General features: G+C 35.3%; 1 protein-coding gene across 1 annotated transcript in view; it reads right to left on the minus strand.

The window, feature by feature from the left end:
• Positions 1 to 3,475: 3,475 nt before the first annotated feature.
• Positions 3,476 to 26,695, minus strand: part of LOC121379305 (caskin-2-like) — a 211,270-nt gene continuing 188,050 nt past the window's right edge. Inside the window, exons 16-20 of the mRNA XM_041507859.1 lie at positions 26,224 to 26,325; positions 23,680 to 23,818; positions 15,313 to 17,373; positions 10,543 to 10,624; positions 3,476 to 9,529 (exon numbers count right to left, since the gene is read on the minus strand). Of these exons, the coding sequence (XP_041363793.1) occupies positions 9,421 to 9,529; positions 10,543 to 10,624; positions 15,313 to 17,373; positions 23,680 to 23,818; positions 26,224 to 26,325 (2,493 nt within the window). The 3' untranslated portion in view covers positions 3,476 to 9,420. The remainder of the gene's footprint in view (positions 9,530 to 10,542; positions 10,625 to 15,312; positions 17,374 to 23,679; positions 23,819 to 26,223; positions 26,326 to 26,695) is intronic.

Here is a 26,695-nt window from a genome sequence, read left to right on the forward strand (position 1 = left end):
CTCGTTAAATATACCACGACTGGTATATTTAAGGCTGTGGTATGTGCTATTCTGTCTGTGGAGTGGTGCATATAAAAGATCCCTTGCTGCTAATGGAAAAACGTAGCGGTTTTCCTTTCTAAGAGGATGGGACATAGACGAGTGGTACAACATTCACTTGATGCGCGGTCTGTCTGGGATTGATCCCTGTTAGGGGGGCCTATTGGGCTATTTCTCACTCCAGCCAGTGCACCACGACTGGTACATCAAAGGCGGTGGTATGTGCTATCCTGTCTATGGGATGGTGCATATAAAAGATTCCTTGCTGATGGATAATCGAAAAGAGTAGCCCATGAAGTGGCAACAGTGGGTTTTCTCAATAACTGGTCCTTGACCATATGTCCGATGCCATATAACCGTAAATAAAATGTGTTGAGTGCGGCGTAAAATAAAACATTTCCTTCCTTCCTTTCTAAGACTCCGAATTACTATATGTTTGACATCCGATAGCTGGACAGGCGGCGTGGTTAGGCCATTGGTCAACAGGCTGGAAGGTACTGGGTTCGGATCCCAGTCGAGGCATGGGATTTTTAATCCAGATACAGACTCCAAACCCTGAGAGTGCTTCGCAAGGCTCAATGGGTAAGTGTAAACCACTTGCCCATAACTGGTTCAACAAAGGCCATTGTTTGTGCTATCTTGCCTGTGGGAATCACAAATAAAAGATCCCTTGCTGCTAATCCGAAAGAGTAGCCCATGAAGTGGCGACAGTGGGTTTCCTCTTAAAATCTCTGTGGTCCTTAACCATGTCTGACGCCATATAACCATAAATAAAATGTGTTGAGTGCGTCGTTAAATAAAACATTTTTCTTTTTTTCCCCCTGATGGCTGATGATTAATAAATTGGTGCTCTTAATGGGGTCGTTAAAACAAACTTTTTGTTGAGTTTTAAATGTTTTATTTAATCAGAATTTTTCACATGCATTGGATGAAAAGGTTTTCTCTTTATCTCACGCTGTATAAAACCAAGTTTTACAATAACTTTTTCACCAAATTTTTCTTGAAATGTGTTCTGGTGGTGTTACATATTGTTCTATTTTGATTGTCTAAAATACATGTGCTGAAAAAAATTAGTTTGGGTAGTCTTTTAAAAAAAGAAAGAAAGAAGGTATTTATACTACATTCACCCTTGCAGGCCCAGTTAAAATGTTATGTATATACTTTTTCACATACTTTTTTTTTTTTTTTTTTTAAATTCTGTTTCCGAAAACATTTTTGTGGTCCTTGCTGAACCTTTTTCACATAATATTCCATAAACAAACTATGGTTGATAATTTTTCAATTTACAGCCATTGCATCTAATTGATGGATTAATGGGTAAATGATAACATTAGAGTATCGCTCTTTACTAGACCCATTTTAATTGTGGTATGTACTATCCTGTCTGTGGGATGGTGCATATGAAAGATCCCTTGCTACTAATATAAATGAGTAGCCCATGAAGTGGCGACGGTGGGTTTCCTCTCTTCATCTCTGTGTTCCTTAACCATATGTCCGACACCATATAACTGTAAATAAAATGTGTTGAGTACATCGTTAAAACATTTTCTTCCTTTTAATTGTTGAGAAGAATTTACATGAATTGTCACAATTGGCTTTTATACGTAGTCATTGTGTGAAATAAATTCAGGAGCAATTGCATGTTCTTATCCAAGCCAATCATTTCTGTACTGACAACTGGTATGAAAGTGGGTATATACTTTTAACTGGAGTTTCTTCAGTCTCTAATGAAATTTTCAGTGACCAACGGAGTGCTCATTCAGATTGTTGGAATTGGTGAAAACCGTTTTTAAATTCCACCCAATAAAACAAAACTAAACAAAACAAAACGAACCAACAGCTAGCTTGGTTGAAATATCTCCTTTTGTTTTTCCTTTTATTATACATCACTAGATTGATTGCAACGGTAACTATTGCACTAATCAAGAAAGAGGGGCGAGACATAGCCCAGTCAGTAGGCCCATTAGGTTATTTCTCGCTCAGCCAGTGTACCATGACACGTACATCAACGGCTGTGGTATGTACTATCCAGTCTATGGGATGATGCATATAAAAGATCCCTTGCTACTAATGGAAAAGAGTAGCCCATGAAGTGGCGACAGCAGGTTTCCTCTCTCTATATCTGTGTGGTCCTTAACCGTATGTCTGATGCCATATAACCGTAAATAAAATGTGTTGAGTGCGTCGTTACATAAAACATTTCTTTCTTTCTTTCATGCTTACTGATATATCAAAGACCATGCTATATGCCATCCTGTTTGTGTGATGGTGCATAGGGGCCTATACAAGATCTCTTACTACTACTGAGAAAATGTAGCGGTGTTTCCTCTCTAAAACTTGTTACCAGATTACCGATGTCGAATAGCCTATGGTTAATAAATCCATGTGCTCTAGTGGTGTCGTTTAAACAAATCAAACTTTTTATGCTTACTGAAGTTTACAGCATAGTCAAAAGTCTAAAGGCTCATATATAGTATTGGATGTGGCACAGGTGTGCAGTCCAGCGAAATATACTGTTTGAAAGAAACTTAACAAAAATAAAATTTGACTAATTTGATGAATATTATTTCTAATTGAAAAGAACCAATTTAGAAACCACCTTACAAGCACTGCATGCAGTATGATGTTTAGATATTGAACGTCATGATACTTTCATATAATACAATTTCAAGCCTTGTGAAGTTTCTTTTGGATGTCGGTATTCATTAGTTTCAAACGACGGTGTCTAGACTGGACGAGTTCATCTGCAGCCAGCCAGAACGTAGTTGGTGTATATGCCGTAAACACAGACGAAAGTGACTGCACTCTAGCAAGACCAAAATGTTTAACGTGCACATTCAGGACAAGCTGTTATAGTGCATGCCTGTCCTGGGCACAGGTGTCGGCCTCAACTGGCTCCTCCGTCCAGGACAGGAAAGGGTTGAGGTGGGAGGAGGGACTGCCTGCACTGGCAGGTGCAAGGGAGCACCAGCAGTCGGTAACAGGTGGAGGGTGGTATGGTGCTATGTAATTTGGAATATCCCATAGGATTTAGCCAATGGAAAATGGGTGCGCATTTTGAACGGTCTGTCTTAAAGGACAAAGGTATGCACGCTAGCACTGCATCCAGTCTATCGAGCCTCATGTTTTAACTACCAATGAGAAATTGGGTCTGAGTCTCCTGCACTAGGTGTTGACAATGTGGCTATTGTTTCAAAAATAAAATCAAAGGCTCCTTTTCTAAATTTCCAGTGTCTCTAGGTCTGCCCTTTTCATATTGGATTAGGACTAGTGCTTTGTGTTAAAAAGATGTTAATTTCAAAATTTCAGATAACTTTCACTAAAAAATTATACCAGTTAAGCACATATTAAACCCCCCAGAAACAAACACTGAAAAAAACAAAACCCAATAGGACTTAAGGACTGATATTAATACAAGAAAACACACTACAAAGTGTTCTGTCAACAAGTTTTATTCCAGACTTGCATTATTCCATGTACTTTAAACAACTAAACACACACCTTTCAGGCATCTTTAAATACATGTACTTTCCTTAAATAGCACAATAACAAACTGCATCAAATATGCATGCACTAAATTAACATGATTTGGTGCTCGCTGTACAAGACATTTTGATAAAACTGGTGAAACGGATCTCTACAACAATTGTTCAGGCACTTTGAAATCTTTGAGGTAATATTATACATTGTAATTCATTTGATACAAATAACCATCACCTAGGACTGATGTGGATTCCCCCACCCCACCCTTCTAAAAGAAAAGATGGCTAAAGCATTGTTCCTTATTTTGAGATGACAATTTCAAGAGAACATTATTTCATAATTTGTACAGCAAGTATTTTCAGCAAGAAAAACAAATTCTTTGTGCAATAATGTCTTTGGCTCGACAATTTTTTATTTTATTTTTTAAACATTTTTCTTTGACAACATGCATAGCTCAAATTTTACGCTCTAAAAAAGCATTTATCACATCATGGAGTATACACTATACTACATATCACAATTACTGTTTGTTGTATTTAAATAAAGACATTTTGATTAAAAATAAAGCTTGCTAGTTAGAATTGCTGTGGCAGTAAACTACATTGTTACTTGTACACGGCTAGCAAAGATGTGGGTAATTTGTTTCAATCAACATAGCAGCTTAAATATTGTAATTTTCAAAAGGTTTACTTTTTTAGCGTAAGAGTGGGCTACAAATATGTATACAATACTGCTAAAACTTTCTATAATGCAACAATAATTACCACTGGTAAAGGTAGTAGGATTATCTTAATTAAACATGAAACAACAATGGTAAATGATACTGCTAAACATGATGGGCTGAATTTACAATAACAATTTATGTATTTTCATATGTAACTATCCAAAATACCTGTGTACCTTTAATCATTTATGATAAATGCCATTATTTGTCAATGTGTGCACAAGTCGTTTTGTCGGCACACATCTAAAACAAATGTATGCAGATGACCTTTCACAGTTTGGTTTATATATACATGTACTTTAAAAAAATTAGATCTCTGATATTATTAATTATTTATTTTTTTAAAGAAAAATTTACAAAAGGCACAACCAGGTCAGTTGGTTTACCCGTATAATCAGTTGAGAAAGAGTTTTCATTTTTGAAGGAGCAAATATTTCAGAATGATCACTAATGAGTTTATTTCATACAACAAAAGGCACACAAAATACAAACATTTAGTTCACTAACGTATTAATGTTTTAAAATTGGGGAAGTGAAGGATGTTCTAAATTTTAAACGGATATTTATAAATTTAATTTTTTTTTTTTTAAATCCCAATTTAAAGAGTATACCAACATAATTATAAAAGTATTCTCATTTTGTCTGGTTACAGGAGTTTGTAATATCAATGATTAAATTTAAAACGCCAAACATTACTACACCAAAATAAGCTTCAAACACCCCATCCCTACCAACAGTGTAACAACTTTTTATATACCAAATATATATTTTTAAACTTTAGTTTAAGATACAGTAACTATAATAGGTTGTTTTTTTCTAGGACTTTTTATGAGCAAAAGTACGTTTGTGTTTATATTTGATACTAATGCATTGTTACAATCGGGTCACTATAAATTTTATAGGTAAATAATTTCAAACCTAGACTGATTGTCTGCTCACTTTTAACTAAGACTGATATAATCTGTTAATTTTAACATGACCGACACAGTAAATTACGAACCAATCTAGGATGAAGTTGTCTGTGTTAATTCTAGCTACACTTATGCTGTCAATTTTCATTCATCTACATATACTAAAAAGACACTTGTTAATTTTAAACCTAACCTGACTGATATTGTCTGTTAATTCTAATTAATTATTTTATTTTATTATTATTATTATTTTAATGTCAAAATCTAAGGTTGACAAGTATACATGACATTATGTAGTGTTCATATAACTTATGGTAATACTTTAAAAAAACACTTAAATCGCGTGCATTTAAAAAAATCTCCTGCTTTTTCAACACACACCTCCTGCTTTCTCTTGCTAAAGGTTGACAGGTCTGCTAAACTGATATTTAATTCTAACAAGACCGACACCTTTTTGAGATTACCATCCTCGCATCATTATCGTTAATACAACCAACACATTAAACATTTTCAGAGATCTTGTTAACATAATTATAGATTTGTACAAGTATTTACACAGAATTCACCAAGAAGTCGAGAATGAAATGTTTAAAAAAGAAAGAAAAAAAGAACCTACAAAAAATTGCCATTTTGAATTATTAATATTAATTAATAATAATATATTAATATCAAATCTTATGAAAATATAAGTTATATGTATATTATATGTTTTTAATTTCGGTTTTAAACTATTTCTTTAGATGTAGTCACAATTATTAACAAAAGATAACCTGAAGTTGGTAATTAGGAATTACCAAATTCCTTTACGTATAATAAGGATCAAAACAAGCATAAGACATCACACTTTGGTGTTTACCATCACGAAAATCGAAAATATGAGGATGTGAAGACTAGACAAGTAAAATTATACCACTGCTGTTAACCATATTATGAAGGAAAGGAATGTAACAACACCTCAACACATTCCTTTCCTGATTGACAATGTAGTTAATAAAGAAAATGAAGCCATCTGAAATCAGATACATGTACTAGTATACCAAATTCTACAGCAGCATTCGAACAATTATTGTTGTTATACAATTAGAATGTTACATGTATATAAGTGAACTGGAATTTCTTCACCTTCAATAAATACCAAACTATTGGTACTTGTCCATCTAACACAATCCTCATATTACACTGACAAACACTTCACTGTGTTCTAACAAAGCTTGCAAACAACAGGACCAAGAAATCATGAAACCAGATTATTTTGAGCCACGGTTTGTGCTTATAACATTAGTACTGATTTGGTTTTGACTGGAAAAAAGTCTTAATGACTGAATACCATGTGAAACCTAGGGCTGAATTTATTAACAACTCTAGTCATAAAAATTGCAATGTTTAATTTAAAAAAAACAAAGCCAAAAAAAACCTAACAAAAAAACAAAAAATTAAATCTTCCTTCAATTTTAAATTATATATTCTAAATTGTGTATTTATCAGCATGCTCAGGGATGAGTGTTTTGTAATTTCTTTAACTTTTAAAGATGTTGACTGATACAGTGATCAGACATTCGGCAGTACTCAATGTGTCAGAGATGAGTCTAAAAGTTTTATAAGCATGAGTTTCCATTACCCAACCGTTGTCTCGCATAATATTATTAGTCATTTTGAAGAGCAATTTAGCAAACGTATATGCCAGATTTACATGTAGTACAGCAGCACATATTACCACACACAGTACTAATTCTCTTAATCTCTTTGCTATTCCAAGTCTTCATACCGACAGATGAACTATTAAATGCAATATTCAGCAGCAGGATGATAAATGATAACAGACAAAATGGTTCACGGATGGAGATGGTTTTTTCATTGTATGACTCGCAGGCACCATCTGTAGCATGCTGTAACATGTTTATAATTAACCGATTCTTGTCTCGGCTGTAAACAAGAATGAATGAATGTTTAAAAGATACCCCAGCAAATTAAAGTAAAAATAAATGATAAAGTCATTGGGCTTAAGGATGGTAGGTACTGGGTTCAAATCCCAGTACTGGTTTAGGGAGAGATCACATCTAGTTCTCACTCATTAGTCAATGACATTAACTATGTCACAGCTAAACTGTTCCTATTACTAATGTGTGCAAATAACATGGTGCTCAAACCAAATAGATTGGATATAGATTTCATGAACTGATTAGATGTAGGGTATGGTACATGAAATGTTTATTTTATTCCAACTGCTTCACAACTAAACTGTCACTACAATGTAGGGCAGAAAATTATTGCCAAATATCTATTAAAATTTCGAAATTTGAAGAAGCTGTTATTTTCTAACAAAATGTTAATAATTACATGAAATTATTTTTGCAAATTGTTTTTAAACTGCTGCAGATTGTTACTCCAAGTCACACCATGAAAATGTAGGGTAAACAATAAATCAGTGTCGTTAACAACAGGTTCTACCCATGAGGTACAGAACACAAAAACACAGGAATAAAAAGACATGCTGGTAAATATTCGTTTGTTGACATAATGTATTCAAATGGTCAATTTCATAAATGAATTGTTGCTGCCACATTAAATCATTTATCACTGGAATCCTCAAGTATCGGGTCCTGTTTAAAAGTCATTAGTAATTAGTTCCCAGCCACTATACATTGTTGACGTAAACAAACAAAATCAATCTTATCCAGTTCTGTTTACTCTAGTTAAGCTAAATGTAGCAGGTACATATAACATTAAAATCAAAAGTATTATACTGTTATTATGGAAAATGTTCAACCTATCCAGATTAAATATAAATACAACTGAATAAATATATTTTTGTAATGTTAAATGTACAGAAACAATATTTTAGCCGAGCCAAAATAAAATCTGCTGTCCCCACACTGTTAACACTTTCCTGTGGATTCAAGGCTCAAATTTAAAGTGTACGGCTCAAATGGTGAGTATGAACTCAAATTACATACTTAATATGTGTGAACCTTGAGCCCGGAGGTCAGTGTGTTTTGACCAAAGGAGTGTTGACTTATAGGATTTTGATCAAAGATGGTGCTCCTCTGTTAATGTTTTATAAGCAAAGTGTGTAAAACCTGAAAAGTATATAAATGATGATTTGATAGTCAGTTTTAATGACCGCTTTTATTAGACAGGACAATTATGGTGAAGATGCTCAAATTCAAAATGACACAACCTTGTTATTATTTGCTTTTAAATTCTTAGAGTAACATGAAGAAATTAAACAAAATCCCATCATTAATGAAATGAATGAGTGGGTGGCTGTTAATTTTATAAACATGAAACTTTTGCAATCAATAAACTAGTTCAATTTAAAAAAATAGAATAAATAGAATTTGTTTCATTCAACCATGTTAACTTCATGCGATAAAACATATTTCACCCAACACATTCACCTGACCCATTATTAAGTGATGTAAATAGAGTTGCCTCCCTTGTCAAGTTACACACTATGGGCAGGAGACAAAAAAGTAAAAAGAAAAAAAAAAGTCTTTGAATTGTAGAATATATTAAGCTTTTGATATCATTCACTTTATGTACACAGCACTCGGTTGAATTCTACAGACATTTGGCACATGGCTACAGAACCGTTAGATCAGGCTGATGCCCCTAAACAATGTACAGTCTAAATAGTCATAACCTAGCATGCAGATGATGGTTTTCGCTACCAACACACGACGTTTTCTAAAACGAAAAAACATCTGCACTGGAAATATCCACCTTTAATGGACAATAGAGTTCAGCAAGCTGTTCCAAACCTATCCACATGACTGCAAAAAGTTCCTGGGTAAATTGTTCAGCAAATAACAGTCTCGTTCCTCCCAATGCAAGCACATGCTCAAGGCTTTTCCGTAAGACAAAATGTCCATGTGAAAGACTTTTAAAAAATATTTTTAAAAGCGGCGTGTGTTAGTCAGCACAAGCAACGTCTTGCACCAAAACATGTAGATGATATTTTCCACACAACAAAACATGATTAATCCATTCAACTGTAGTCTTCAGGTAACTTCACAAAACAATATTCTGAGCTGCCCATTCTCTTTGATTTGTCAATTTTTTTTGTATATAACAATTTAAAAACAGAATTTTTATAAAAAATCTTATAACAATAATTAGGGAAAAAGTACGTCACAAAAGCACAGGAAATCTGGCATTAAAGAGAATTTGGGAGGATTTTGAAGATAATTTGACAAAGTTGATGAGAACAGCAGTATGTCCATGTATTCACTGGTAACTCGCGATGACGAAAACGGTGTAGAATTACGATGGCTCCTGCTCTAACATAGCATCCAGTTCGTCTGTGAGTCCCTGAAGCATATTATCAATGTCAAACAACACATCACCCGTGTCTTCACTTTTTGGTACAGACCTGCAAAAAAATATATATAACATTTTTTATATATAAATAAAACAAATTTAAACATTTATGACACATTAATATCCTAAATCATCATTATTAAAAGGACCATCCTGAATTTGCAGCCAATGTAAAATGTTTCTGATTAAGAGTCTTTTTGGCATCTAAAATTACATATTACTTACATTTTCATATTTAGAATATCCATTATATATATATTTAGTATATCCAATGTGTTTATGGTCATGTGCTAATGCTTGTAGTATGCATTTTTTATTTTATGTCTTAATATATATTTTATGTATGTACAAAATTACTGGAAGTTAAAATCTGGTTTTGGCTACTACAAACACCTTGTTTACACAGACACTGATATCCTAAACAAGAAAATATTTTTAATATGTAATTTTAGTCAACAAAAAAGACTCTGGATTTCATAAACATCTTACAATGGTGGCAATTTAACAAACACATGGCTGAACATGCAAATTAAGAAATTAATGAATGATGTTTTGTTTTGCTTTTGTTTAATTACATCTCTAGATGGGCATGTGGATGTCAAAACATTTGGTAATTCTGACACATAGGAAACCTGCTACATTTTTCCATTGGGGATCTTATATATGCACTTTCCCAGACACGGCAGAATGAATGGATAAATGAAATATCTAACTTCAAACTATTTTAGTGGTACTATTAGTTGTAATAAGGACTGATTTTGTCGTAGATTTACATTTACGTGCAAAACTAGACTTAAAATGTTTTGTGAAATTGGGCCCTGGTTTTTAGAATTCCTATATTTTTTGTTAACTAAGTTCTTATTTAGCCCTTGCAAGTTACAATATAATTTTTTTGTTAATTTATTTATTTAAAAAAAAAAAAACACCCCATTATATATAAAAACTTTTCATAATTTACATACCGTACATGTGTCAGGTTACTTTTTGCTCCCTCTACCCAAACTAGCCACTCTTTTACATAAACAACACCCTGTATTTAGATGGTTTACAAAGTCTAGAACTTACGGTGTAGGTTTCACAGCTTGCTGTGGTGGACTATTTGATGGAAGTGACGGCTTCTTACCAGGTAATGGAGGACGAAATGTACCTACAATGAAAAATAAATCATATTACATCAAAATTTTATGAATTGTAAAAAAATTAAAAAAATTCTTACACACCTGTTGGTGAGAACATCATGCATTGTTTTTGATAACACATGGGTTGTTAACACATGTACGTGTGTTAACAATTTCAAGACATACGACTGGCTGCTCCTAGGTGATGACCAGGTTACCAGTGCCATGCAGCCAATGAAAAACAACATGGTGGAAAGAGATTAGACTGTGACATACAGTTAACCTGACAATCATGTGTCTGTAACACGTAAGTTAGCTACAAGTGCAACGGCTGTAAATAACTTTTAGTCGAAAAAGATGTTAAAATTTGCTTAAAACCTGGTTTTTGAGGATATGTAAGAAATAGAATAATACATTCGTGTCCGTTACATACCATTTATCTCACAACTCGTTGTTTAAAAACGTATCAAACTCGCTTTTGCTCATTAGATACATTTTAAAACAACTCGTTGTGAGATAAATGGTATCTAACGGCCACTCGTGTATTATTCTCTATATAAACAACTCGTTGTGAGATAAATGGTACCTAACGGCCACTCGTGTATTATTCTCTATATAAACAACTCGTTGTGAGATAAATGGTACCTAACGGCCACTCGTGTATTATTCTCTATATAAACAACTCGTTGTGAGATAAATGGTACCTAACGGCCACTCGTGTATTATTCTCTATTTAAACAACTCGTTGTGAGATAAATGGTACCTAACGGCCACTGGTGTATTATTCTCTATTTAAACAACTCGTTGTGAGATAAATGGTATCTAACGGCCACTCATGTATTATTCTCTATATAATATACATGTAGGTATTTTGGGATTTTATCTCATAATCTTACGCTTCCAACCTAAATTTAGGCATTCACAAAAGCACGGAATTCTGCTATATTCACAGCCTGTGATGTTAACTTCTATTCTAATGCCATTACACAACACCTTCATGTCATTTACCTACCACCAAGTGATTATGAAAAGGGTTCATTTTTGTAATACACTATTTTCTAGCTAACAAGTTAGTGTATATAACCCTACTGTGTCACAGTGTCTTCTCATCTGTTAAAATAGATCAGTGGTTTTGTTGTACATTTATTTAGTTTGTTTGGCAATACATTAGCACAGCCAATAAAACTAAAAATTTACAATTTAGTAAAATAACTGAGCTATGTCAGCAAATCAGAAAACATAGTAGGGTTATGATGGTTATCTTTATTTTAATTTTAGCCTTTGTTTTGGTTTTTAAATAAACATATAGTTTTAGTATGAATAACCATTACAAATGTCATCAATTGATGACATCATTAGGCATCCCAACAACAAGTGCCGAGCAGCCAATCTGTTAAGTGGTTCTAACAAGAAAAAAGGAATGAAAAGTGGTTCATTCACATTCCCTGAACTCCCCCATTCCCCCATCTGGTATACCTGCAAAAGTAGAACATAATGTAGTGTTTTTGTGCCAGGTGAGACCCACCACCCACTATGGAATAATTTATTATTTTAACTTTGTGTTTGTGCCTATATCCAACTTTCAATTATGGTTCAGACATTTTTTCACAGGCAATAACCTTAGCTATCTGGATCATCAGTTCAGGGCTCTGTTCCATGAAAGAATTGAAGCCAAGGTTCATACAGCTGGCACATGCAAGCGTTAAACTGTTAAATAATTTTTACAACCTTACAGTGGTCGTAAATATGCCCTTCTAATGATAAAAATCTTCTGTGCAAAGAGGTTATATAATACACGAGTTATCAGCTATTTGGAACATCTCAAATGTTATTTGAGATGTATCAGAAAACCACAAGTAACTTCATCAGTGATTTCTAAAGAGATTATTGCCAAATGTATAATACATGAGTAACATGTACCTCTCATACTTTTGTATGACCTAAAACATATTTCTGGTTTTAATTTTAATGGCAATACAGATGGCAAATGCCATAGTTGTGATATAAAATGCCATAGGTCATGGGCTTGACCAATCACAGGGAATGATTCACTACGCAAGTTTGAGAGATCGCTATACAATCTGACCACATGAAACAGTGTTTGCTAATCAATTTTCAACTCACTAGAAATATCGCTAATCATGATTTTAAAAATCACAATCTTTTACCACTGGATAAAAAAATATTGCTGTTGGTTAAAGGGATAACTGCTGTTGGCAGCCTCAGATTGTTCTTGGTGAGCATTTTGTCTGTAATAAAAACCTTTAAAGGTACATTCCTGAGTTTGCTGCAATGTTTAAGATGTTATCGACTAACAGAGACTTTTTAACGATTGTAATTAAATATCAAGTATATTTTTCTGCATAAAATATTAGTGGCTGTATATTAAACATGTTTCTGATTGTTTTAATATTTGTACTGGGTTAAATTTCGTTTTATTTTCGATTTTTTTTTTTTTTTTGTATGTACGAAATTATATGAAGACGAAACCCAGTTTGGTCTTCTTACAAATATTAAGACAACCAGAAACACATTAAATATATAGACACTGATATTCTAAACAAGAAGATATATTTACAGGATTTCTGCCAGAGGGTAAAACGGGTATGGTGCCATACCCAAATTTTATTTATTTACAGTTGACTTTTTCACAAAATTAATTACTCTTATCATTACTGTATGATTTTCTTAACCCTAACACTAAACTTAACCCATTTTCTTTCTGAGGGAGGCCCTCCATACCCCTGTTGACTGTGATTACATTCAGTTTCACAGCGCCATACCCAAAAACCTCTTTCTGGCAGAAACACTGATTTAATATAAGTTTAATCGTAGAAATATTTTATTAGTTGGAAACATCTTACAATGCAGCAAACTCAGGAATATCCCTTTAAAACTTGACATAGGAAACAAATTCATGGAATGAGGCCTAAAACTGCAGTTAGTGATAAGAAAGACAGAAGTTGGCACACTGACAGTACGTCTTGCCATTAACATGTTAAAACTGTCAGGATGGGAGACAGAACCAACATGTTAAACCAGTACTTAAATGTATGCACGAAGTAAATTTAATGCACACACAATAAATATGTTAAACTGTTATACAAAATTAGATTTACGTGAGCGAAGCATGAGCAAAATAATTGTTCTTGCAATTTTCAAAGGCCTGCAATAATAGTATTTTACATGCACTGACATCAGTGAACATTTTGTCCAGTATCGCATTAAGATTCGCTATGCAAGTTTCAGAGATCGTTATACAAATTTAAAACATTAAACAGTAGTTTCTAATCAATTTCCAGTTGACTAGTATACCACAACCGTTCAATAAACCAGTGGTGGAACAAGCATTCAGACTGTGATTGCAATTCAGTAAACATTTGCATATATCAGATCTACACATCCCTTGCAATTAGGAAGTGTCATCAGCAAAAGCAAAATTTTGATTACAGAGGTAAAAGTTTGTTTTGTTTAATGACACCACTGGAGCACATTGATTAATTAATTATCGGCTATTGGATGTCAAACATTTGGTAATTCTGACTCGTAGTCAACAGAGGAAACCCGCTACATTTTCCTAATGCAGAAAGGGATCTTTTATATGCACTTTCCCTCAGACAGGAAAGCACATACCACGGCTTTTGACCAGTTGTGGTGCACTGGTTGGAACGGGAAAAAAATGGATCAGTTGAACCGATCCACCGACTGACTGAGCTAAATCCCGAATACAGAGGTAAAAGTATAGTTTGTTTAACTAAAATACACTTTGCTTCAGCATACTTATTTTAAAACTAAATGCTTACACCAATATATATTTTCAAAATAATATGCACTTATTTACCTGTATCGTTAAATCTCTGGTCAGCAAAATGAATGATGATACTAAACAATTTTACTTCAATTTTTACAATGTTGAATGCTGACAGAACTGCATGGGCTGTATCAGGTCGCCCGAAAAAAACTGATAACCCTACTGAATATGGAATTGTATATTAAAAAAAAGAATGGGGAATGTAACTTTGATATTTCACACCTATTACTAAATGGATATTTGCCAAATTCAGTGAAAAGTTTAGGCCTATAGGTCAAATATTGTTAAAATAGCCACAGATTCTGGATTTCCTTTTTTAACTTACACTTTTGAATTCCATTGCCATTTTAACAATACTTAGAGTTATAGGCCTCAACATTTTTCATAACTTGGCAAATATCCATACAGTAAGGGGAGTGAAATATCAAAGTTATAGTCCCCAAACATTTTTAATAATTCCTATTTCAGTAGGGTTATTATTATTTTTTTATTTATTATTATTATTACTTTTCGGGGGGGGGGGGGGGGTACCAGATATACGAAAAATGAATTTCCAAAATACAATATAAACCAATTTCCAGAGTTTGGAACTAGCAGTGAAGGTATATTGATATTAGTACAACTCATCAATATGACAACAATGAAGTTCACATCAAAATGTGATCTATGCCCATTAAATGTGATCTATACCCATTAAACAGGAACTTAAAACTGTGCTTCATGTGAATTTCACTACATCATGCTGCAGCAAAACCACATTTTTTGTTAAAAATTACATAAAATTTAATGGATATATCATATTTTGGAAATAAACTCTTCATATGCTCTACTACTGAACAATTTTTTAATTTTTTTTAAATAGGTTCTGTGTTTTTTTTTCTTTTCTCTGGTGTGTAATATACCCACCTTTTTGAGCAGTATGATGTGACTGTGCATCTACAGCACCAGCTTTTGCACTAGTATATCCACGTGCCATGAGCTCCACTCCGTGGTGATCTATTGCACTAACGTGGGGAAGCACACAGTTTGTACCATAACCAACACCACCACCTGGAGTCATTGTGCTCATATTTGGATCAAACAGACCAGGACTCAAGTCAAAAAATTTCTGACCATCGATATCCTCAAATGAATCCACAATTGACGGCTTACACGCTGGACTTTTCTGTTTAATTGTTCCCACATTTTCATTAGCAAACGGTAATGTGTTCGAATCGACACTAGACGTGGAACAGTTCGAGTCAAAACTAGCCGTAGAATCGCTACGTTTTTCACTGAGGGAGGACTTAGGGGGATAAGGTCCATCCGGTTTAGCAGGCTGATGATGGCTTATCCCATCAGATTTAAAATCCGAGTGGCCGGTAGTGTTTTCGGGTTTAACATTAGGTTTTTGTATATCTTTAGGAGGTGGCGAAGAATGTTTTCGAAGCTGAACTCCGAATGTTCTTTCCACTGAAACGTTTTTTTCTTCAACACTTTGAGGTTGAGACTTGTCAAAAGAGTTGTAACTCTTGCCATATGAACCGTAACTGGTGTCTATAGAACTGCTGTCACAAGATGTCTGGCCTCTGGCTCGGTCACTGTAAGTGGGGTGAGGATGAGTCACATCACGCTTCAGTTTATTGGTCTTGAGTGCACCGTAATCCTGCGTCGCGTTCCCTTTGGATGGTATTCCATAGTTGTGAATTTTCGGGGTGATGATATCCATGGCTATTGGGGGAGGGGGAGGAGGGAAGTCCTCGCTGTCGGAGGAATTGTTTGACTGAGCACCACTTTCTTTTTCCTCTCGAATCTTTCCAAATTTTTCCGACAGACTCTGAACACAATTAGCGAATGCCTTTTGTTGTGGTGCGATCTCCTGAACGCACACCTCATTATTATTGTGTGCAGCTTTGCTCGGATCGGGTGAACTGGCTTGAGAGGATATTCTAAAACTAGGTCGTGCCTCCTGTCCGTCCACACTGTTCACTTTTATGACTGGAGTATTGGTACTAGTGTCTTCAGGGTAGGTCGGTACATCACTGCGAATGGAATTGGTCCGTTTTGGTGGCGGCGGTGCAGCCTTCTTGCTCCGCCCAGTCGGTGACGGTGTCAGGGGCCCAGAATCTTGGTGCTGCGTGTTTACAAACAGTGGACTAGCTGGTCCTGGGTTGTGAAACTGCACGGAGGGCTTAGGCACGACCAACGGCTTGGGCTTCGGAGCTTTTGGTGGAGGCCCAATGTGAGGTTTGTCATATATGTGTTCCTGCTGTTGAATTATGTGGCTGTTCTTTTTCAGCGTGCCACCCGGCGAAGAATGAACGATGTTGTTCACAATAGCACTCTTGTGTCCATCAGAATTACACTCCATTTCATGCTTTTCGACTTCTATATTATCTGGCGAGTATTCCCGACTGGATCGCTTTGCAATAATCTTTGCAACCGGCTTTGCCTTCACGTTCATCTTGGGCACAATGGGGGCCACCATGATATGTGTTCTCTCCCCTTGACCGTGTTCCGACGTAGCCAAACCGGCTGAATAGTTGTCCATCGAATCCGACTTTCTGTGGCCGGGGGCCTGAAACGACCGATACGTAATGGGCTGCCCAGCCATGTCCTTTCCTTCAGGCAGACATTCACTAGTGCTGACTCTAGAGCCTTGTCGTCTGACCTGTATGGCCACGACGTCCGGTTGTTGTGGGGCTGTGTCCCTCTGCAGTGCTATGTGCATGTCCCCACTCCCGGCACTCCCACTGCTGCCACCACTGCTGATGGTAGCCAGACTGTCGCCGGAGGTAGACCTCTTGGGTTTGGCTCCGACTCCGAAGTCACAGTTGGGACCCAAGTCTCCAGACCACCGCATGTTGAGTGGCGGGGGCTCCAGCAATTCCTGGGAGCCGTGTTTTTTGTCCACGGCCGACAGACGCTTGGAGCTTGACATTATCCGCTTAAGACGATCTATGGCCAGCATGATTTTCTTCTGGTGACCTGCAATGAAAATTAGAAACAATTAAGTTAGGTCTCTACCACACTAGATCTTTACCAAATAATTTGTAAATAAAAGAGAAAGAAAAGGAATGTGTGTTTAAAAGACACCTCAGCACATCTGGCTATTTGGTCTCTGAGCTGCTATTGTGACACTTGGTATACAAGAATTCCAAGGAATTAAATATCTCGCCTACCATAAACTTATTTTGTGTTTATTGATAGTTTGATCCAAAAGATGTTAACACAATACATGTCTTAAAAAAAACAAAAAACAAAAACATAAAAAAACCCATAAATACATCGTTTAATTTAATTACTTAAAAATAATAATTCACAAGCATTGTGATCAACATCCATACATGTACATGTAGGTGCAACTATAATCCAAGTTTCATTGATCCAGGACTTTATAGTTTGTAAAAAAAATGGGAGTTAAACACAAAACTTTAATGTTGAGCTAAACACAACAGTTTACACTGTTATCACGGCTGCCATGGCCATGACTGGAAAAGTAATATCTTGCCTTTTCACTTCTTGAAGGCGAGCCAATAAAATGATGCAATTTCAGAGGTTAGTAATACAAATTTAGTACGATGTCAGTTCAATACTTTGCAATAGGGATTAGTTATCACCAATACTGTAAAGAGAGAAATTCATTGCCACTATTACGTAACCTTTTTTCACTAGACCGAAAACCAAATACACCAGCCTTTAATATACTAGGTAAAAGGGACTGAATGGAACATTAGGAAAAAGGAAAAAAGCTTAACAGGATCATTGAGTAAGACTGACCCTATAATCTCCTGCAGCTGGACAAACACTGTGCAGGTTCTTCTAAGTACAACACTCTTTTAGAGTTTTTATTAAAGTGCAGTGAAACTAAGGTACATTTAATGAGACTGTAACATTTTTAATCTTCAGTTATTAAATGCATCACTTATGGAATAAAAATAAAATAAATATTGCTTTACACAACTTAAAATTTGAAATTACAGGTAAAGTTGTTATCAAGAAACAAAAAGATAAACACCCCCCCCCCCCATCAAAATCCACATGTATATTTGTACATGTACAAAAATGAATACTAGTTAATTATTCACATATAATATGACTTTTCTGTAATTAAAAACACAACTGTAAAATAATTTCATTTCTAATTTGAAACTGGCAGTCAGCTTCATTGCAAGGACATTAACAAAACTGCACATTCATCCAAAACATAAACAAGTCTCAGAAACAATTGTGGAAATACGATAAAGTCTATTGAAGCTGTTGCATTCCACAACAAATCACAAATTAACATGTCCCCCCAAACACAAAAACAATCCTACTTTACTATTTTAACAAAAAATTTGAAACTAAATCCTGGGGAACCAAGAAAAAAAGTAAAAAATCTCAATGCAGATATCTTAAAACTTTAGTCCAAAATCTTGACAGACGGACAATGTTTCTTGACAGACAGAAAATACACATAATCACCTTATCTTTTAACAAAAACAATCACACAAACATGAAATCAAGTCTTAACAAGTTAAATCCTCTTTGACAAGACACAACAAGACTACTTCAGCCTTGGGTATAATAATCCCATGTCTACACACATGATGCCAGATAAAAGTTAAGTGAACAGTTTAAAACATGGGTGTCAAAAGTTTAGAAACTAAATCCTGGGGAATCAACACAAAATCAAAAAAAAAAAAAAAAAAAAACATCTTAATACAGATGTCTTAAAACTTCAGTCCAAAATCTTGACAAACAGACAATACTCATATTTTATGAGTTCCATCCAAAATCGTAACAAGACAGAGAATATCACCTTACCTTTTTAACCAAAACAATAACACAAACATGAAATCAAATCTTAAGAAGTAAAATCCTCTTTGACAAGACACAACAACTCTACGACTGCCACAGCAGCAGGTGTAATAATCCCATGTCTACACACGCATGATGCCAGACCAAAAGTTAGGTGAACGGTTGAGAACTTGTTGTTAAAGACGGAGAGCTCTACAAGCCGAGTAAAGAACAAGCTGGCAGAGATTGTGTAAGACGTGTGTGGCAGGGTGACCCACGTCTAGCACACACTGTAGTCCCATAGCTGGAGGAGGGAACGCCTACAATTCATTGCCAAAAGATCACCCAGCATCTGTTAGTAATCAGTGCACACGCTCGGAAGCCAGATGGCCAGGTCTGTGATACAATATCCCCAACAGTCATCTTTCATAACCTGTTTACAGTCTCACCTAGGAAAAACCATGGATTACTTAACAATTGTTTTGGTTTCAGGGGCTTTTGTTATCTTTTCTTAATTTATGTTAAAAAAAACAAGTATCTAAGGTAGAAGTAATAAAACAAAACAACTATGTTTGCTTTGCCTTGATGGGATTCACATTCTTATGTTTTTAAAGTAATTTCTACATTATTTTACCTGTGAAACTCACTTCTTTTTTTGTATATTGAGTTAAAAAGGTAAGGAATGTTTGTCTGAAGAAACCCTCAACACATTGTTTTAATCAGAACGGATTAAGGCTCAATTTTAACTACTTAGTCTAGGGTGAGAGAACATAATTGCTTGCCCCATATCAGCAAGGAATCTTTTAGGTACTTCTCACAGACAGGACAGTAAATATGCCAGACATAATGCATTGCTTGAAATAGGCTGGATTACAGGAAATTCATGACTGCTCCAATAAGAAGCAGGAAGTATTGGTGGGTACCAAAGCATTTAAAATTAAATTAAAACAGCGAAAAGCTGTACTGGTAATCACAATTATATAACCATTATCACATTCAAAACGGATCAAGACAGCAGACAAAATCCAGAGTGTGACAAACAAGGAAAGGAGATGATACATTTAATGATTATGACACCTCAGCACATTTTAAACTACAGCTATTTGGTCTCTAACATATGGATATTTTGATACTTAGTCTACAGTGAGAGAGGAAACCTGCTGCCATCACATAGGCTACTTCTATCTAATAGCAGCAAGTTATCTTTTATATATGCACTCTCCCAAAAGCCCGGACAGCACACACAACAGCTCTTGATGTATGAGATGTTGGGAATGGTCAGGACAGGACAAGAATCCTGTAGAATTAAAGGTATATACCCTAGTTTCAACCCGTGAACATTAACACTAAGTTTAATTAATCTACAAACTTGTAACACATTTGGATAACTTACAATTGCGTCTGTGACTTTGAAATGGTGAAATACCCTCTAAAATAAAGACTAAAACTCGACTCCATAACTGTTACTTCTCAGACGCACATACGTTTTTAAAAATATGAGAAATGCATTTTGTGATATTAAAAACACCAGGATGACCAAAAACACTTCGAATGTATGGAAATTGATAATCTAAACTATAAAATCTAAGTAAAGTATGACATAAGTTATCAAAAAATGGTTATAATAGTCTAAAATATGCGTTAGTGTTTAAACACTAGGGTATGTCCCTTTAAATTTATACCCTGCCATAATTGTTTTTGGTGGACTATGATGAACATCCATAGGTGCAACTATAAACCCAACTTTTATTGACTTGGGACTTAGTTTATGAAAAATTAATTAAAAAAATAGTTGACGCTGTTGCCACTGTCAATGTTGTCAGAAAAATAATACCAAGAACACAACAGCAATGTAGGACTGCAGAATCAAAAACGAGGATATACGGTCTGCCCATGTGCGGGTGTATGTCATACATATGGCAAGGGGAGATAATTCTGCAGTGTAGATTATGACTCGGGGTTGTATAGCACTGTTGTTGTGCTAGTACAGTAAGTTGAATAAGACTATTGCATTTTTACTTTGTAAAGGTGAGACAAACCCCTCTCCCCACCCAAAAAACAAAAAACCCAACAAAAACAACCCTGTCAAGTCCACCGAGGGCAATCAATTCTATGACACACTGCACCTCAAGCAAACACTCTACCCACTGAACTACATGCCAGACCTTACCGTGATAAAAACTAATTATATTAGTAGCGACATGTCTATTCCTATAATCAGCTGGCTAACACAAAAACCCACATCTACAATGCTACAATGGTAACCAGAAAATGTCTATAGCGACATTCCAAGGAAATAAACCATTCTTATTGTCAGAAGCTGTTTGCTATTGGCATGACCTGAACCGGAGTCTCTGGAACCCAGCAAAATGCCAGAGACACGGAGCATAAATGACTCAACCCATGATTTGACACAGACTTCTGAGGGAAAACATTTGGCATTTTCTCAAACTACTGACTCGTTTGCAGCATTCCCTTGTAATTGGGATGCAGACATGCACCAGGTCTTCAGCAGAAACAAATGGAGAAAGGATTTGTCCCTGTAGGTTATAGGTATGTTGTAAACAGAACTATCCACGTCATTTGGAGGCTTGTGGTAATATTAATACACCTTTATGTGATAAATTCATAAACATGTACATATTTAATGTCTCCAATAAAAATCCATAAAATTATTTTCAGTTTTGTGATTTAAAAAAATAAAAAATGCAATAAAATTCTTGCCCATCTCAGGGCTTCTAAAACTTTTATAAGATTCACTAGCCAAGGGATCAGTGATTTTAAAAATGTACTAGCCACGATTAAAAATTCACTAGCCCTACTTTAAGTTAATACAATTTTACTACTAATAATAATCAGATATGTCACCTAAAGAGGGATATAGAACTTAAAAACATTAAGATTATGGGGTGGGGGTTGGGGGCAGGAAATAGACTGAAATGCAGCATTTGACAACGTTTTTTTCACTAGCCGTCGGGCATGGCAATAGTAGTTATTTACTAGCCCAATATTGAATATCACTAGCCATGGGAGTGGGGCTACCCATAATCTAGAAGCCCTGGTCCATCTACAACTTTATAAATTGTCATCAAAGAATTTATTTATTTTTTAAATTATTTAATAGCACCTGAGCACACTAATCAGCAGCCGATGAATGTTCAAAATCTGGTGATAGTGACACTGGTTTGAGGAGGAGAAGACACACATGCTGATGGTGACACGGTTTTGAGCATGAGAAAAACAAATTATCACACAGAGGCAAATTATTGTACTCAGAAGTTTAAAAGGATCTTAGTGTGCATTTTTACTAGAAATACAGAGGTTCGCATATTGTAGCCATTGCTATATTAGGCATAAAATACTTGAGACAGGATGAAAATAACTTGTCTACCGAGTTGGGAAAAACACTTTTTTTTAAAATACTGACATCTCACATAAATGCATTTCTCTCCTCCCCATTTTCCCCAAGGACTGATCCAAACATCCCAACAGTCCCCCCCCCCCCCCCCCCCCAAAAAAAAAAAAAAAATAAAAATAATATATATACAAAAAAAAAGAGAAAAAAAAAAGAGAGAAAAAAAAGGGCTATAATCTTCCACTTAGTGAAGAATATTAATTTTCGCATTATGTCCCTAACTCTTCCTTCTTTCTCCTTTACTTCTATGGCCTTAATATATTTTCTTGTGCAATAAGGACAGAGGTCAGGCTAAAACATAAAAAGAAAGGATTCATCTTACATCCTTTTGCATCCCAGGGAAATCCTGCCTCTCAATAAATAAACCTAACTGATTCTTTTCTTGAAGACCCATACAATGATCATTTCAATAAGGGCTGTTCAAGAATTGATCACAAGGAGAGTGGGAGGGTGGAGGGAGAATATTAATATATATAATAGCTACCATCCAGAAAATACAATTACATTTAAACCTTATATAGTTGTAGGCAAACGGAAAAATGTCACAGTCCCAACAGGCATAACATAATTACAGTACCTCCTACCCCCCTCCCCCCAGCTCCTACCCCTGTAGGCAAACGGGAAAATGTCACAATAACACCAGGCATAAAATTACAGTACCCCCTACCATTGTAGGCAAATGGAAAAATGTCAGTCCCACCACGCATAAAATAATTACAGTACCTCCTACCCCCCCCCCCCCCCCAAGCTCCTACCCCTGTAGGCAAATGGGAAAATGTCACAGTATCACCAGGCATAAAATAATTAGTTCCTCCTACCCACCAGCTCCTACCCCTGTAGACAAATGGAAAAATGTCACAGTAACACCAGGCATAAAATAATTACAGTACCTCCTACCCCTGTAGGCAAACGGAATTTTTTTACAGTAAGACCAGGCATAAAATAATTACAGTACCTCCTACCCCCCCCCCCCCAGCTCCTACCCCTGTGCCCAATTCTAGAACATCCCTCAACCTGTGTTTTCTCTAGTTTATCACACCCTTGAAACCTGACATTAACATAACTCACACTGACCAAAAAAACATCCTCCAGCTTACCTAGTTTCTTTATCCCTATCTCTTCCAGGTCCTCCCAGGTAATATCTGTGACGTAATCTATCTCGTCGTAACCTTGTTGAGCTAGGGTCTCGTAGTACTGGCCCAAGCCCAGTAGATGGAGCCACTCCAAGAGGTCATTCTACAAAGAGAAATATATTTATTAAGTTGATATACGCGGAGTAGGCAATAAGATAAGCAGACAGTGATTACGTGCATGAACACTCGAGATCCATGGTCCTAAATTAGACGCTTGGAGAACTTCTGAACTAATGTGCCTCCGAGTTTTATCTTGAGTGGCTTATCTGTCAACATCAGAAGTCGTGCCAAATTCTTCTCAGATATATATATGAATGGAAAATTGTAAAGTTCCTCACGGTTTATTTTTTAATGAATGCTAACACTGTATTTACACACATTAGAACTATTTATTTAAAGTTACAGACCCTAGTTTCAAACCGTGAAAATGAACACCAAGTTTGGTTAATCTACAAACTTGTAACACATTTGGATAAATTTACAATAGAGTGAAACAAGAGTTTGTGACATTAAAATGGGGGGTCGGTCGGTGGGGGAGGGGGGGGGGAAGGGGGGAGAGAGATACCCTTAAAAATAGACTAGAATTTGTCTCCGTAACCGTTACTCATCAGAAGAACATTGATTTTTAAAATTATTTTGAAAACTGCATTTCATGGCATTAGAAACACCAGGATGACCAGAAACACTTTGTATGTACAGAAATGGATAATCTAAACAACAAAATCTACATAATGTCTAATTTCAATTATCAAAACCAGATTTAATATTAAAAAATACACACCATAGTGTTTAAAAAACTAGGATCTGTCACTTTAATGGATTATTTTTTCTGACACTCAATAGCCGGTGTGTATTTTTGTCCTGGGGTGCTGTTAAACTTAATTCATTAATTTATTCTATGATTCACTCATTCTTTAATGGAATCCATAAATCCACTCATACAACTATTCATTTTAATTTGATTTTTTGAGGTTATATCCAATTAAGGTTCAAGATGGCTGTCCTGGACAAACACTTTATTTCTAACTTCTTATTACACCATAATAAGAGCACCATTACTGGAGATACATGTAGAATGAGTACCGTATATCTTCGCCTATAAGTCGAATTTTTTTCACCCAAAAATTATTTTATAACTTGGGGGGTCGACTTATAAGAGGGTAAAAAAAATTCACCAAAAAATATTACTGTTTTGGGGATTATTTTACAAGTTTTACTGTTGAAGTATGCCATGTATTTATACTCAAATATGTTAATTTGACACATTTATTTTTTATAACCTATTTTTTTTGGCATTAGAACGGTTTTGGTTATGCGAAAAGGCGTACGATCTCACTCACATGCCAAGACAACAGTCCACTTAGTTAAATTAACAGTCATCACTAATAGTAAAAATGTAAACAATACTAACTACCTGTTGCCTGAGTTTATTTTGAAATCTGGTCACTGGCATTAATGGTTGTTCAAACAATGTTTTGGCGGTGATTAACTTCATGAATATTACTGAGCTTTCCCTTAAAATAGACTGATCTCTGCAGTTCACTATCTAGAGCAATAGGGACACACATCATTTGGTACAAAAACCAGTGTACTTTCCAGAGTTATCCTCCTTACATGTATTAATATGGCGGCAAAACGTGATACTTTCACTTTTATCGTAGTGATCTGTTGTCAGTGTTTATAAATAAAGTTGTTGTCTGTGCACAAAACCATCTGTACAATACTATACAGTAACAGTCAAACAGCTTTCACTCTCTACTAAGGGAATATTTCGTTTTGATGCTATGTAATAATGATTGTTTGATTGGAATAGTCTGATTATATTGCGATGTACAAAACGTGAAAACCGAAGTTTGTAAAATAATTTTCTTTTGTTCAAATATTATTGTTCTCATGTGCTGAAAATAAGAAATATTTCAATATTTATAAGTAGTTTTTCATGGGTCGACTTATAAACGGGTCAATGAAAAAATAAGTTTTCAGGGCTTGAAATTAGGGACTCGACTTATAGCCGAGATCGACTTACAGGCGAAGATATACGGTAGCCTCCCTTTGAAGTGCAAATGGTTTACGAAAACCACTTTCAGGTAATCAAGTTATTTTGCAGTTAAATACTTCTCAATTATCTGCCTTGAGAGAACACCATTATGTAATTCAGGTATATACATTAAACCCAAGCACCTATTAGGTATCACACATATATTCTAATTGCGACAAATTGCTTAAAGTTAACAAAAGAGACCTATCATCTACTAAAGGGCAGCAAAAGACCTGCTAATGTCACATACACAGATAGGACCTGGTACTAGTTATTGTGGAACCTAGCTAAAGTGGTACCACTGACAGGGATTGATCCCACACCAATTGCAAATCAGGCGAGCACTTTACCTCTGGGCTACATCCCGCTCTTAAAATGCACTTTAGATCCTTGACAGTCTGTGACCGTAACACAAGTTCTGGTCTAAATAATAGGACATACTGGTCTAAATAATATTAAACAGCACATACTGGTCTAAAGTCGGGAATGCCATCATGAATATTGAGCCGGGCTATCTCGGCTTTCAGTCGTTTACGGTGTACAGGTTTCGTAATCCCGACCGCTGTCAAATCCTGAATGAAAACAGAGAAAATAGTCTTGACCACCAGTGTTATAGGTCTTCATTAGAAAACAAATTACAAGGTGCACATATGTCAGCAGAAGCTTTAAAAGTAATCACGAAATACAATTCGTTCAACAGCCACAAGAAACCACAACAGTTTTATCTTTTTCCAATAACATGGCGAAAACAAAAATCTATTTAGTATACAGTGTATCATTTTAGATATTAATAAGAAAATGCTTATCCAGACGAAATGTTTATAAATTATTCTCTATTTTTTTTAATTACAACTTTGACATCAACAATGTTTACCAAGATTTAAAAAAAATTTTTATTTAAAAGATAAAAAAGATAAAAAATATACCATGTGTTTGAAATCT

The sequence above is a fragment of the Gigantopelta aegis genome, chromosome 8, assembly GCF_016097555.1.
Source record: "Gigantopelta aegis isolate Gae_Host chromosome 8, Gae_host_genome, whole genome shotgun sequence".
NCBI lineage: Eukaryota > Metazoa > Mollusca > Gastropoda > Neomphalida > Peltospiridae > Gigantopelta > Gigantopelta aegis.